This window comes from Patagioenas fasciata, chromosome 1, assembly GCF_037038585.1.
Source record: "Patagioenas fasciata isolate bPatFas1 chromosome 1, bPatFas1.hap1, whole genome shotgun sequence".
Classification (NCBI taxonomy): Eukaryota; Metazoa; Chordata; class Aves; order Columbiformes; family Columbidae; genus Patagioenas; species Patagioenas fasciata.
This window is the reverse complement of record NC_092520.1, coordinates 90,730,931-90,747,456: the sequence shown is the minus strand read 5'-3', so window position 1 is coordinate 90,747,456 and position 16,526 is coordinate 90,730,931. Positions and strand designations below refer to the sequence as shown.

At 36.8% G+C, this 16,526-nt stretch overlaps 1 protein-coding gene across 1 annotated transcript in view; it reads right to left on the bottom strand.

The window, feature by feature from the left end:
• Positions 1–1,005: 1,005 nt before the first annotated feature.
• BACH1 (BTB domain and CNC homolog 1) overlaps positions 1,006–16,526 on the bottom strand; it is a 28,739-nt gene continuing 13,218 nt past the window's right edge. Inside the window, exons 3-5 of the mRNA XM_065862616.2 lie at positions 11,684–13,069; positions 9,790–9,996; positions 1,006–4,587 (exon numbers count right to left, since the gene is read on the bottom strand). Coding sequence (XP_065718688.1) covers positions 4,126–4,587; positions 9,790–9,996; positions 11,684–13,069 — 2,055 coding nt within the window. The 3' untranslated portion in view covers positions 1,006–4,125. The remainder of the gene's footprint in view (positions 4,588–9,789; positions 9,997–11,683; positions 13,070–16,526) is intronic.

The window sequence follows — 16,526 nt, the reverse complement described above, 5'->3', positions numbered from 1 at the left end:
TGCCAAAAAGGGACAACATTCACTTTGCTCTGTAAAGATCAACTGTTTTGTTTACACACCAACCTTTGTCACAAGAGTTATTAAAGAAATTAGTTCAAAAACTGCTTCTGTTAAAGTAGATGCTTTTATCTTCTTCTCAGCTTTTGCAGAAATTTTGCTCTTTCACTTTAAACAGATTTCACTTAGCTCAGTCATGCTCAGATGAAAACCCAGAGCTCACAGAAAGGGTGCCAATTACCAGCAGTTCCTCATTTCTTACTTCCTAAAAAAAGATCCAGAGGCAGAACCAATTGTGCAGTTCTGATCTTTGGTGTATGTACCTTTTAGCTTTTGTTGCCGTTGTTTCTTGCTGAATATTAAGAGGCGCTTTAAACATATCACAGACTCTTGCATCAAGATTTTAAGTTTCCTCAAAGAGAAACCACACAACATTCTGGTGCAAACTAACGTTTTGGTTCTTAAAGGCAATAAATGCACAGTACACTAACTAAATCTAAGTGACGACTAATTCCAACAACAAAACTGTCCTGGAGAAAGAGATATGGCTTTTACTGCCTTAGCAACTATAAGCAGCAAGTTGAGCTTTCTAATCAACCACTTCGCTTCCCAGCATTTTCCCCAAAAAATGCATTTTAACTTTTAATGAAAGGTCTGCTGGCAGGTTCATACAATTTTGGACTTGAAAGAGTCAAATGCATAGGTTACAAAAACTTCAGATGAAGTAAGGCTTCTTATGAAAAGCTTTCTGAAGAAGGTAAAAAGCAATATTGAAAGTATCACAGTTTACTGCTTAGGAGATGCAGAGGGAGTTTCATGCACTCATCTGTATTAATTGTGTAATTATGACTTCCAAGTTTTTTTCTAAATACAACAAACCCACGGTATCCCATTAATCAGCCATTTAACTTTTCTCTCCCTTAAAACAAAAGAAATAATAACAAAAACAATAAAATTAAAGATCCCCAGAAAAGAAAACCCACTCAAACAGAACAGGACACAACAAAATCAAACTTACAGGAAATTTATTCCAACTCAGTAATATTGCTACTATGTGTATTATTCAGGAACGTATAAACTATATAGGCTACTTTGCTACTGTTGTCAGAAGTATTTTAGTAGTACTACATAAGTGAATAATGCACCAGTAAAGACTTTCACTGCAAAAGATTTGTACAAAAAAGAAAAGCCTTTGTAGAAAGGATAGTGGTTTTTATTGCAGTCTTAGAAAATGTTGAATTATGAAAGATACAAAATCAACTGTTGTAATTATCTGTTTATTTTACAATCTGTATGCCATCATACTCTAATGGCTTTAAGATAGTCTGTCCAAAGTATTTTAAAACATGCTTTAACAAAGTATTTTACAATTTCAAAATCGAGTATTTCTTTACTGAAAAAACCCCAAATCAAAACAAAACAAAAAACTCCAAAACATTTACCTGAGAATTCTGTATCATAAAATTGTCCATCATTCTTCATTTTTGCAAGTTGATTGATAGAGGCTATAGAAGTCAACATGCAACTTGTATGTTTACTGTATTAAATAAATATCTTTAACATTAATTAGATGAAGCTGGTTAGGCAAAAACCTACTCTCAAACTTCATCAAGTTCATCAAAGGTTTAAATACCTGACATGAATTTCAAATGTCACTGAAATGCCAGCCATGATTGCTGCTCTGGAAGCCCTGCTCTGTCTGCCGGACAGCAGTCACACCTGGCTGATCACCAGATCGCAGCAGTGGAGCTCAACTCTTTGGTGGACATTCCGATCTCTGAACCTGGTAATCACTGACTTCGTTTTCCAACATCCATAGCCAAGCGTGTCAGGGGTTTGGGCCACTGGAGATGTTTAAGCTCCCAGCCAGTCATTCTCTACACATATGCTCCATCCCTTTATAAAAAGCATTTAACCTAAGGAATTCCATTTTAGAGTATGTGTACTATAGGATAATGCTTTAATGTCATTATCCACGTCATTTCAGAACACCACCAGCTTTAAAGGTGATATTATGTAAGGACAGTAAAGGGGTTTGGGGCTTTCTGATTTCTTTTTATTGTTTCTTGTTGGTTTGCTTTTTAAATAAAATAGAGACTTCAGAGCAAAACACTGCCTAGGGTGGCAGCACAGGACAGAGGAAGGATTAAATCACCCAGGCATTTACAGATGCTGGAGAACCAGAGAGCTTCACAAGTAATACATGTATAGAATCAACATATATAAATGACAGCAATTTAAAAGAATTTCAATTTGATTTAAATTCATTTCAATTCAATTACCTGAAAATATATTGAAACCAGCAGAACTCTCATGATGTCTGCCATACAGTATTTGTTTCCGAATTTCAATTACTGCAAGCACTGTGATTTATACAAGCTCTGCTCCATTAACAAATTTACCCCTTAAAAAAGTAAAGATATATGGTGAAAATCCAAGAATATCACTAGAGATATGAATCAACTTTCAATCCCATAGGTGAGGTAGTGTAGTCATTTGTATTACATGCTGGTTATGAGAAGTACTGTTGAAATCCATCAGACTTTTAACTTTTGTTTTAAATAAGTGGCTTAATAGTCTTAATACATTTATTAATGCTATGTTACCTAAAAAGGAAGGGGAGAAGAAAAAAAAAAATGATCAATCCTTGCCAAGAACATTCTTCAGCAAGTTTTGTCTCACTGCAAGATAAAACTGCATAGCAGTATTTACAATAGTCCTTTGCTTAGTTGCTGCCTACTGTACATGCACACAATGACACAAAAAGCTAATATACATTCTGAGGTAGGAAATGAAGAATTCCACTGGCTTGTACAAGATTCTTCATGTTTTGTAAACCAGCAAAACCAAAGTTCTCTGTGTTGAGGTTCAGTACTTAGTTCAGGTGTGAGAATAACATCTAAATAACAAAGCATCCTTGGTATACAGTAAGCATTTACTGCCATGTAAAAAAAATCCTAAAACCCAGGGATTATTTTTAGTGGTTGAATTTCTCCTTCACAAAGTAAATAAAGGAAATCCCTCCGGCTCATTTCCTTATTATGCTTTCTCTATGTTTTTACTTACAGCACAAGCCATTGAAAACGCACTGCAGGTTTAGCCATAAAACTATCCTGAAGATTAAAATTCTGAAATAGATCTTTACTGGTCCCAGTGATTAGAGAACAAATACATCTGTAGATTACTTTAGGCAATTGGGAACTGTAGTAATGAAGAATTTGGTGCCTGAATACCTTGGAAAAAAACATCTGTCCTTAAACTTTCCTAACACTTTGATTCCCACTTACCACAAACAGCAACCATCTTGAAGGTGCTAGGATAGCAAGTCACAATACAGATATGAATTTGAACTAGCATATGGGATTCAGATGCCAGAAGATCCAATGTGCACGAATCAAAGAACTCCATCAGTTTCAAACTTCTGGCTCTCCCAGCATTGCTGTTACTCCTCCCACAAGATTTAGAAAACAGAGCAGCACCTCCACTGTCCCAGTTGTCTTAACTACGTACAGAGAGCTAAGACAAAGGCATGTATTCAGTAAAACCTGGCCCTAGTCTAGGCATGGGAACAGCAGGAAGTAATCAGCTGTTACAGAGCACACTTGCCAGAATCTCCTCATACTGTCATGTTATTCTAATCCATCTAAAAAGAAACATTTACAGAGCTATATACTCTCCTTAAAGTTTGTCTGTCAGGAAAAAAAGAAATCTTATAGAGATAGGAACTCCAGGTATAGAAGTCATTGTGTATAAACACCTCTTGAGATGCAGAGTGGCATTAGGTACTGTGGCATAAATCAGAGTGAAAGCTGCTCTATACCTGAATGAAAGCTTCTGTACAAACAAACATCTGTGCACAGAGTTTATACTTTCTAATAACTTTCCTCAACTCTCCTTGGCACCACCACACAGAAAAAGCTTCAAGGCTGACACATCCAAATTACACTCTAGAAACACAGACCAAACCCAACGCTTGCCAAGTAATGTAACAACCATGTACTTGTCAATGGGGTTTCAAAGCATAAAGTTTCATCTTCTCTTTACGATAACGCTCAATTACTTTACTATAATGCTCAATCTCACTTTTAGTTGCAACACTGAGAGGCTGACAATAGGAAAAGAATTGAGTCACTCATCTGTAGTGCATTTGTCAGTCATTTGCTGACAGAAGTCTGTAATCCCACCGCTCTGTCCGCACTGTTCCACCAGTGAAGTTTTCTCAAATGTTCTCACAGAAACTGGATGCAGCTCTTGTGCTTGATCATATGTTGCATCAGACACACTTTTCACACACTGATAACAAGAACTCTGCTCATTTGTAGATGTAACACCTGAAAGACCATCTGCTGATTCTACACATGCTGGTATCGCAAGCTCACTATTGGATGGAGTTGTTCGTTCTCTCTCCGGGAATAAAAACGAAAGTGGACAATCCGAGGAAGAATATTTTGCAAGTATTTGTATTTGCTCATGACTCAAGGCTGCTTCCTTACACACCTGCTGGCAAAGTCCAGTCAGGTTCTGCTTTGTCTCACCCAGAGTTGACAAAATGTGGTTTCTTTCCTTCAGCAAGTTCTCCTTCTCATTTTGCTGCAAGAAGAAAAATAGTCTTTTAGTCTACATTTTAACACAAAAACTATGGTTTGTTATATTCCTATTGAAGCTACAAGAAGACTCCAAATAATCTGGTCTGTCAAAACAGAAGTAATTTGACAATTACAAGGTTTAACAGTCACACAATCAAATGCCTGTCAAAAGGACAATCCTAACCTCTCTTGAAGACACATCAGCTTAGCTATTTGAAATGTTTTTTCCAGACATAAAAAACTTCTTCAAAACTCATGCTGGCAGCCAAAAGAGTAATTTGTAGTTATGAACTAAATGAAATCTCACTTCATTTACTAGAAGTACTCCCAGAAACCTATTTTTACAGGGTAAATGCATTTAAACCATTACCACCGGACCAACAAAACATTGAGCAGGGCAGTCTTCATAGAGAGTTATATTTTAAAAGTTAACTGTTGAAAACCAGACATCGCATTTTCACTACTGATACTGCTCTGCTATATGAAAATAAATTCACTTCTCGAGAAGTGCCAAGTTCACTGTAGAACAAACAATGGACTTAAGAAGAGTTTCTAAAGTAAACAGAACACACAGGAAAGTTAAAGTAATAAAACATGCTAAGCTTGTAAATAAAATATTTTATCTGGAAATGCTGCAATCTGCTTTGTTTCAAGGCTCCAACTAGAACACTGGAAGTTAAAAAAAAATCTAAAGTGGAGTGACACATTAGTGAACCAAAGAGACAAGAACAGAGGTGCCAGTAGGTAGGTAACCTACTATTGGAATAGGAGAATACTAGCTGAATGTTTGAGTTTTATTTACACAGCAAACATGTTTAAGAGAGGCAGATACCTCTCTGACACAAAACAAGAATGTCCTTGCTCTGAAGACCTTACAGTCTAGCTACATAAAGCAAAACAATTTTTCAAACAGAGGGCACAAAAAGGATGGTAATTCACTAATGAATATCAAGTAGAAAAAAATTATAATTCATTTAAAAAAATTGGTGGATTTTTCTGGTTGTGTTTTTGTTGCTGCTTTGGTTTTGTTTGGTTTTGGCAGGGTTGCTTTTGTTTTGGTTGGGTTTTTTTCCTTTTTTTTTTTTTTATTCAATGTCATGAATTTTTCTGAGACTTCCCATACAACTGGCTGAGGATGAAAGCACATTGACAACTGAGAGGTCTAATGATGGAAACAAGGAATACCTGGAATAAAGAAAAATGGGGAAATGGCAAAGAAGGACAGGAGACAAGCAACACCATAATGAAACAGTTGAAATAAAAGGACAAAAATATGCCACGCATTTTGAGTTCTATAATTAATTAAAAGAAGAGGCAGAGTTTTGAAGACATACAAAGCTTTAAATAGTTCTTCAGAAAAATTTTAAACATAGGGACTGTGTGCTATTAATATTGCTATGTCAGTTCAGTCTTAGAAAGTTATTTTCAGTCCTCCTCACATTCCTTTTTGCAGGAGAAACTCATACTGCAACCTCTATGACTTCTTTCTGAAGGAACTGACTAACTTTAAGTGCCATTTTGCAAGAGCAGCAGTTGTTGCCAGTCCTTTTTGCCTAAAATAATTAGAAAGAGTGCTTTGCTAATAAACTTCTTGTCAGCATATGGGAAACAGCTGTTGCCACATCTCCTAATCCAAAATCACTTCATGTACATTTTGGGTTATGCAGAGGCACTCAGCTGTGTATTATGGACTGATGAAATTAGCTGGACTATTGTCTAACACAAACTTCAACATCCAGAAATAGTTATTCCAGTGTCAATTCCCCACCTTTGTATGAAGTTGTTGACAGATTAATACCTTTAACTATTGTTTTATTTTAGCAGCCTTGTACTAATACTGTGAAGTAATGTCAGCTAGTTTTGAGGTCATAATAATCAAACAGAGCTCTTTTAATTGTTCTGTTAAGTAATCTGTTTTGTTCACACATTTCTTCTCCCTGCTATAGTATATATAACAGGATCTCAATCACATTTATTGGATTACAGCCTACAATGTATCACTCGCCAACACATCCTCCATCTAAGCAACAGAATCTCCAGGGAAGTAGTGCTCCCTGAAGCCGGTTGTCCTTTACTGTGCTCCCCCTCACAGGTACCCTCATTTTAAAGCTCTGAAGCAAGAAAGTACAAGGATTGTGAATACACACAGGTTTTCTAACAAGCCAACACCATCTTCAGTGGCCCACGTGTATTCTCAAATATGGAACATTAGTGAACAATAAGAACACATAGGTTCACCTGAAAAAACATTAAGTGAAGACTATATGATGGCCAAAATGATCTTATCAGTACAAAAGATAAAGAGAAATGACCCAACTTAATTCTCCCAGATAACAGTTAGATTCAGTATCAAATAGCGCTTTTCTTCAATATAAGTAGAGCTTAACATAAGACTTTCAATCTTACAGAATCACTTGGGTGGGAAGGTACCTTAGGACTTCTGTAGTCCAACCTCCTGCTCAAAACCAAGTCCGTTCTGGGTAAGATCAGGCTGCTCAGGGCTTTGCTCAGTCATGTCACAAAAACCCCCAAGGACAGAACACGTACAACCTCTCTGGGTAACCTGCTCCACTGCCTCCCCATCCCCATTGGGAAAAAAAAAAAAAAGTCTTTCCCTATATACAGCTGAAGCCCCTCATTTTAATTCATGACAATGTTTCCTGTTCTCCTGCTGTGAAGTACTAACCCCTGGCAGGCTGAAGATCTTCCACTCCCAATGCCTACATGATCTTGAGGACTTCCCCACAGATATGGGCAGGTGGCTACTAGGTCTCCCCACATCCATCTCTTCTCCAAGCAGAGGCCTCATTTCCTCTGCCCCTCACCACATCATAAGTACTCCAGGCCTCACCATCCTGGTGGCCCTCTCCTAACCTTATTCCTGTTTGTCAATATATATCTGGCACTGGGGTGATCAAAACTGGGCAAAAGATCCAGTCTTACACATGCTGCTAAGTATAGGAGTACAATTGCTGCCCTTGAACCACTGGCTGTGTTCCTGTTAATCCAGTCAACAGCCCTGATGGCCTTTTATTCAGCCAGGACAGACTGCTGACCCATGTTCAGTTTGCTGTCTGCCCAGAACCCTAAGGTCTTTTTCAGCGAAGCTACTGCCCAGCCAGTCAGTCTCCAGGCTCTACTCATGCAGGGAGTTAGAATGTTCCAGATATGGGACTTCTCAAGAAAAATAGCACAAATACTAGCTTTTAATCTGAGAGAACAAAAACCTGGTAAGAGACAACAAATAGAAATTAATACAAGACAACATGCTGCATATATTGGAAGTCAGGATGAGGAATTTAACCAATTAATATTTCCTAACAGGCTACAGCACAGAGTATTAAAAACTTGTCAAGTGTTTTCAAACTATAGCTACACTACATTATCCTCTCTCAAAGCCACATTACAGAGGATACCATGCAACGATCAAAGACCTACAGGTCTGAGACACATGACTGACCCATAGAAGCAGGACTGAGGCAGGAGTCATCATGCATGAAGCATCCTGGATGTACCACACAATGCTTTTCAGAGATGTCTCCTTTCTTCCACCCACCTGGAAATTACACCTAGACAGATCTCAAAGTTTCTGTAGTTGTGCACAACCTACACAAGTTTGATGGTGCATAACATCAACTGCTGTCAGATGTGCTCAACAGCTCCAGACAAGGTCTTTTCAGGAAGTTCTGAAGAAACTTACGTGCACAGTTGGGAAAAAACAAGTAACTGGAACACCTTTGTGCCTACAGCATGATTCATAACTCAGACCTCACCTCACAATTCTCAACACTCATTGTCTAGACCTTGCACAGCGATCTTTGTCAAACAGCAGACATTCAGCCTCTTCTAGCCCAGGTCTACAGAAGAAAGGATATAGCACTATGATTATCAGTCACTTTGTCAACTACAGGTCTAATCTTGCAGATGAGTCTCTAATTTCCCCCTCCCCCCAACTGTTGCATAATCTTCACAAAGTTACATAACAAACAGAAATGACACTATGACAGTTCTGCACTGTCACAAATGACACTTCTCTCTTTAGTCAAAATAAAATAACTCTTATTAATACGATCACCTAATTTCCCTCCCAGAGCACCATCTTAATTCAGCACACTGAATGACTTGCTCTGGCAACTCATCAGGGTTGTACAGCACTGCAGGCCTTCCTTCATAATCTCTCTCATTTGTTGAAGAAGTGCATGTAGTGAAACATGATGGAGCACTTCAGGAAAATAAGTTTCTAGCCCATGGCGCTTTGCTCTAATTTTAATTTCCTTTTTACTCTGAAGTTGTAAGTAGAAAGGTGCAACATAAATGACTGCATATGTTCCTAGCTGATGCAGATAGAAAATTCATGTACATAAACATGAAGTCTAAAACACTCCATAAGCAAGAATTAAGAGTATGATAACCCTAAACAACTGAACCATTTACTGCACGTGGTAGGATCGACTATGCAACTGAGGTGAGAAGATCAGAAACAAAGACCAGAAAAGCCACTCACAATCATTTTCTTTCCAGGAGAACTTCAGCTTATGCACATTTAAGTTACATATTTAAATTTTTATTGTATTTTGAAAAGGAGAAAAATATAAACAGATGGTTATAGAGAAATCTGGATGCATTAGATCCTCAGCTACAATCTTGATACAACTGCTAAAAAAGAAAGCAGCTTCCTGAATTCTTGTATGTCTTCCGTCTTTCTGCAAGGGTCTCATTTTTGAGATTCAAGAAACAGTTTGGGAAACAGCTCATGTTGATATGTTACAAGAACAACACTTGCACAACTAACAATTGCACAACAGTAAACTTGATCATGAGCAATACCACAAGTTGAAGAACAAAGTCACAAAGCAAGAAAAGGTAAGAAAGTAGAAACAAAGTAGAGTGGGATGAATGTTTGGGAATCATCCAGTACAATTAAGCACAATGCTGATGGGCTTCAAAATTCCCATTCACCAAAAATTATGCTGTCATGCACTTTTACTCGAAGAGAAGTAGGTCCACAGAAGGAAAAATGTGTGTACTGAAGAGTAAAGCACAGAAAATCTAGAACTGTTACCAAGAAGTTATCCAAGACAGATAAGGTTTTTTGATCTCAAGTACAAAAAGTAGTAAACCACCTCACTCTCAAACTACTGCTAGATATCCATTCAAAATGTTTAGAGAAAGACTCAAGTCAACAGTAATGAATATTTATACATACCAGTTTTTCAATTTCAGATTCAAGATTTTGTATGCAGTCGAGTTTTCTCTTACGACATCGCTGTGCTGCAATTCTATTTTTACTTCGTCTTCGGATATCATGAATACAGTCCAATTGTTCAGGAGTTAATTTATGCATCTTCAGAAATGACTGGAAGTCATTTCTGGAAAGTGAGATAATCCTTTGTGCATTAAATGGCAGTTTTACCTAGGATGTAAGATACAGTTGTAAATCAAAGGTCAAAATGATATAAACACCAACAGGCCAATTCAAGTTTTTAAGCATTCTTTACCACCCCACTCATCTTTCTTCCTAAATCTCAGAGACAAGAGTAAGCTAATGTAGCCATCAGGTGAGGTGGATATAACCCCAGAGTTTGAACTAGATGGATTCAAGCACAGGTAAAGTAACTGAGTACTTTGCAAATTTACACTAGATCTTCAAAAGCATATTCAGAGTAGGATGAAATCTGTCCCTGTGTGCAGCAAAGCAATAAGGTGATACACTCTAGGAAAATAAGTTTTGGTTAGGCGATACACAAAACGTGTCAAAAATCATTCATACAGCCTAAAGTTTCCCCATAGCTCCTATTAAGGCAGTATCCTGCATACATTTTTATACCTATAGTTTTCTGAAGGAAAGGCATTTACTTAAAATATAGAAGTTACAATTATTGTCTTGTAATTCTTAATGCTGGAGAAGAGAGAGAACCAGGCTCCTGCTATTGTCTGTACACCCGAGCAACAGAAGCAGGAGCTTCTCAAACATATGCAGATCACAAAGTCCTGATTAACACTGAAAAACATCTTTACCTTTACAAAATAATTTTATGAAATATCCAACTGAAGTCCCTTTATTTTAATCCTTACATTTGAGCATATTAAGTGGTAGAATATGTTATCTTGCTGTGGTCAAAGATCTTAATTTATTTCAAAAAGCAAGGAGAAACCCTTTCTGTGTTTGGCTAACACTGGTGACAAACAGGCAAAAACAAAAAAGGCAGTATTGCCCTCAGGAATTACGTATTGAAACAATTCTGGCCCTTTGTTTGGCCTCTCAACTTTCTATATCGATGGTAGCTTCCACTTAGAATAAGGCCCTGCATCTCAAAAGAAAAAAACAAGTGCTTTAAAATCAACTGAATTTTCATGGCATTAAATAACCCATCATACACAGAGTCACACTGCAATTCTACAATTCTAAGAACTGTGACAGAAACCATTCTAGGTACGTAGTAAAATCTTTTGGGACTATACTACTTATGTATGGCACCTGCCCAAAACACTACCAAAACGGTGATGTAAAAAAGTGCTAAATGATTTCTGCTGTTGAAGGAACCAATTTTTCAGAGAAAGCAATACTACTAAAACAGTCTTAAACACACAGCTCCAGAAGCCAGCTTGAAAACTTAAATGATATTTCACATTTAGTGTCAAATGAGAATTTATCTCCAACGTTCTCCCCACAACTCAGAACAAACACAAGAAAACCTAATAAAGCTATTAAACAATAAGTTAATAGTTTTTTAAATTAAACAATAACTTAATAGTTTTTTAAAATTTAACTGAAGTACACAAAATAATTCTAAAAAAGAACCCTCATGCCTTGGTTTAAAACTCACAACCTTTCCTGATTAAGCTGTTCCAGAAAAATATCTGAAGTCTTCTAATACTGAAGCATCCACCACTTTAATACCGTACCAAAACATAAATCTCCCTGAATTAACAGTGATCTTCCATATAAACCTTTGAATGGTTAAAGGTTAATCTTCCAGATTTTAAAACAAGCAACCACACACCCCCCTTTCCTCCCTCCCGACAAGAGACACAGAATTACATTTTTTAATAGGGTCTTAAGAGACAGGGAAGCAAAGGATACACCAGGATGTTGTTACCTCACATTCTTGTTCTCTTGCTGAACAGGATTCACTGTCTCCCTCGGTGTCAGTTTCTGAATCCTCTCCCAAAGTTATCAGATAATTATAGGGACATTGTTCTTGTTGCTGCCCCTGAGCATAATCTCCACTGCTTATTTCAGAGCTGTTGGAGCCTCCTTCAGTACTAAGGTTGCTCATAAAGGGGCAGTTGACAGAATTCAACGTTGTAAAAGTTCGCTGAGAGCAAGGTTCAGGGCTTTCACTGATCCTGATACCCAGCCATGGACACTCTGATTTCTTCCCTGAATATACAGGCTCCAAGCGTTCTTTTGGAACTGCAGGTGGTAAATGCATTTGATCTGTACTGTAAATATCACTCCAGAACCCTTGTGCTAGATGTTCTGCTACCTCTCTCTCCACGCTGCTTCGATCACCAGCTGATGTAATGTTAGTGGCTTCTCTAGTGCTCAAATCAACCTTCAAAGGTGTGTCATCTTGACTTTCAATTTTGTCATTCCCAACTCCAGTACCTGATAAAGTTTTTTCAGCTAAGACTGTGTTGTTTTGCATACCACTGAAATTCAAGTTATCATATTGCTCGTAAGTATGTAAAAAAGACACAGAATTGAGTCCATGAGGTGCAGCAGAATGTGCGGGGAAAGCAGCAAAATCCATTTTCTCCACAGGACACGACACATTCTGAGTCACAGAATCTCTCTTTGACTCTTCCTTTTTCTCCATGTCTTCCTCCCTTTCTTCCATTTTTACCTGAGTCTCTTCACGTTTTGAGACCAGCTGCATAGGTACACACTCCTGAGCTTTTTGTATGACATCATTATCAGATATGTCCTTCTCAAGAAAAGTTGCAATTGGTGGCACCTGAATGTCTTTAATACTGGAATTAGTCTCTAAATTATGAACTTTGTCATTTCCAAAAGCTTTCTGGAATTTCCTATACTTTGGACATTGGGAAGATAAGCTGGAAACACCACCCCTTTCTACATGTACAGGATCACATGTTTGATTTGCATTATCTTGGACAGCAGGTGACAATTTAGCATTTTCTTCATCTTTACAGAGCTTTGTGTCAGGAGTTTGCATATATCCCTTTTCTAAAAGTTCTTCTGCTTCATCATCTATTTCTAGGTCTTCATCGTCCACACTGGCAATTTTAGGGCTTGTTTCCTGACAACGCTGTGTACAACACTTCTTCCTAGGACATTCCTGCTGATCCGATTTGAAGTCCAAAAATTTGAATTTGAGAAACTGAAAGCATGACTCTTCAATGTTGTGTACACCCAAAAATTCAGCACACTTGCAAACTTCAGACACATTGTCTTTATTTAGAACAAGTTTAGCTGTGTATGCAAACTGAAGCAGAGGACTAAATCCTTTAAGTGTCACCTATTAAAAAAAAATAATATATATATTTATAAGTATGGTGAATATGGGTTTAAATAGAGAAACACACAGAACCCAAATTTACCTGTGAGCAAACCATGCCAGTAGGACAGAGTACAAGGCAAAAGCAGCAGATTTGTTCCACAGAGAAGACCACACTCATTCTGAAACAAATCGTCTGATGCAATTTTTTTCTGTACATTTTATGGCAACTATCTTTTCACAGTGATCAGTTTCTAAAGTGTTCTGAAAATACAGTACTAACAAGTGAAAAAAAAATACTGCTGTATACTGAAAACCAGTAACTAGATTCCTATTTCACAGATACCTTTCAAACCCAAGTTGTAAACGAATTACCACAGAATAAGATCAAAACACTGCTGATATTTAATTTTTCCTTTAAAGAGTAATTACTGTTATTTGTTCAGTCCTATGCATCACTGATATTAAAATAAAAGTCTGAAAAAAATTGAATACGACCACATATTACTATTTATTATATAGCTACCGACTCCTTTCTTCTTCTCACAGATGAAAAGAATCATACGAAAAAACTGTACATCAAACCAAATTATTCTCAGCTTAAAGTTTCTTTGGAGGTGGCAGTTTTGTTTGAACATTTCCATCATTATCACCTCGATTTTTACTGCAGAACAGCTGTCTAATAGGGAATCCAGAGTTAAACAAAACTATGTCATTAAAAACTGAACAAGATCATCTACACATGAAAAAAATTGCTAAGGAATTTGGCAGAAAGTTGTGAACAGATCACCATATTACATGACACTTCTTTAGCCTTTCTCTGAAAGGACAAAGCAATATGCCCATTACTACTACTCCAACTCAAGCGCACATTCGGCTCCCCTCCTTCACTCAAATGAACAAGACTTTATCCTGCATAAAACACTATATTAATGCATTAACTATACTGAATTCTTCTGCCAGCAAGATAATTCATTACGAATGCAATTTAATTTAGGAATCAGTTGAGGGTTTGTTTTTTAGTGGGTGGTTGTTGGTTTTTTAAAGAACACAAACACCACAGGAAAGGAAGTTGAAGAGATCTGCACAGAGGCATTTAGCATAAATTCATATAACTTAAGGAATTCTTAAAATGACATTTGAAATATGCTCTGGAAAAAAAAAAAAAAAAAAAAGACTACTGATTACAACCACCACATGAATTCATCCTTAATTATGTGGGGAAGTGAAGTGTAAAAGACAGTTTATCCGTAAGCTGGCAAGAAGTCTTCAAACTTAGTATATTCAATAAATCATTACAGTGGATTTACAAACAAGTGATATTCATACACAAAACTAAACAAAACAAACACAATGATATTTCAAAACTGTAGGTTCTTTCTATGTAATGCTAAAAAATTGAAGGATCAAGAGGGGAAAAAAACCACATTCTATTCCTTTCACTTTCTCTTGCACATTTCTAGCTGGCTATCCTGAAACAAGACAGGACACAGGAAGATTATTGGTGTGACTGACCCAGAAAAGCAACTCTTGCAGTAGTCATTTAATTTGTATTTAGGTTGAAAGTCTGACTTAGAGAGTAAACACACTGGTAGAAAACCAACACAGAATAGACATGAAGATGTCAGTAGTCAGTTTTTACAATATAAGAAGTACTTATAATTTTATAATTATACAAAAACATTTTACTATCTCACATTGTGGACTGGTATCTTTAAACTTCAAGTACTTTGGATGACGAAAAAGGTTAAAAAAAATAAAAATCACATGTCAAACCAGGTGATCAGTGTTTGCCTCTCTCTTAAATATGTAGCTTCATAAACTGACTCATTTCAAAATATTTAGCAGTTCCCAGAAGAGAAGCTTAAGTTGCTGAGTCTTCAAATGCTTTTACCAAGCAAGCAGATTTAATGATTAAAAGATGAGATTCATTCTAAGTATTTCTGCTTGTTGCTTCAGTGGATTCAGTTCTTAATGTAATTCAGCATTACTGATTTAAGAGTCCTCTTAAGTCTACATTGTAATAAATATTAGGATTATCATGTTCCTCCACTTCCTTCACAAACTCTGGTCTCTTTTAACTCAGGTTTATTTTGTGGGTCCACTGGAATACAGTTGCTCTGCACCACAGACTGTTTTTCCCCTCTCCAACTTTGATGTACTATTTTTTCCATTATCCCAAAGCAAAATTCTCTCTTTAACTACTTGCCTTCCTACACCAGCTCCCACCATTATTTTTTTTTAATCTGAGATGCATTCAGGCTATCAACACATTAAGCCACTGAGGAAAAAAAGCATAAGAAGAAATGAACACAGAGTCACAGTAAGAAGGCTGAGTAAAAGTGACATAGTGGCATTGTGCTGTAACAATTTTGTAATAAATTAATTGATCAACAGAGAATAGCACAGACCCCAGAAACTCTTTAAAGAGACCGCCTGATCCATTTTAGTTTTCTGTTTTCTCTAAAATTAGAAAGATTCTGGTAACAAGAGAATCACTGTGCTTATCTCAACCTTACAAAGCCAGTAAAGCAGCTATTTTACTGAAGTACGGGCGGTTTGAACACATCATCTCTGCACTAACACTCAACTCAGTCTTGTACATGCAGAAGTCTAACGTAACCTCCAAGGTCACTATAAATATTCACTGATGTGCACCTTTCCTCCAGTCTTAATGATTCTAGTTGAATTGCCAACAATTTGCATGTTATTTCGCACTCCCCAAGCTGATTATTAGAAAATGCTTCCCAGCAAGCCACTGATTATTTAAAAACCCCCTCTTCAGACTATTGCTGTCACTGGACACAATCAGAGCACAAGGGGGCTCTTAATTTTCACCTACATGCACAGTATTTCATATGAAAATCCAATCAGTGGCTTGCCTCATGCGACTTTTAACTAAATATGAACTGGACTCTTTAAATGTCTTGGATGCTCTGGACAGGCAATAATAAATTTTCTTTCCTATGGATGTCAGGTTCTGGTTCATTCCCACTAAATGCCTTTAAATTCAATCTGATTTAAGAATTTGTATTTTAGGGGTAAAAAAAAAAATAAAACAAGTAATTGCAATACATTTTCTCAGTCTTAAAAGCAATAAAACCAATGAAAAAAACATGCTGCTAATCATCAGTGTGTAAAAAGGATGGGGAACTGAGTAGAAGAAAATTGTTACCAACATTAAGCACCAAGCAAGCAACATAAGCACAGTTGTACTAGTCAAATGTATGAAACCAAATCCTAATAACTCTGATTTAGATGTACTACCATTTTAAGCTCTGTTTATTTATTACTCCAAATGTATTCTCTTTCCATATAAGAGGACTAGTTATGTAATACCACTTTACCATTTAAGGGCTGTTTTTTGACAAATTCACATGCTTTGCATCAGATGCATGATTTTAAAAGTAATATATATTTAATTGAAAAGATATCCCCTATACATTCAGCAAGAGAGCATTCACAGTCTGTCATATAC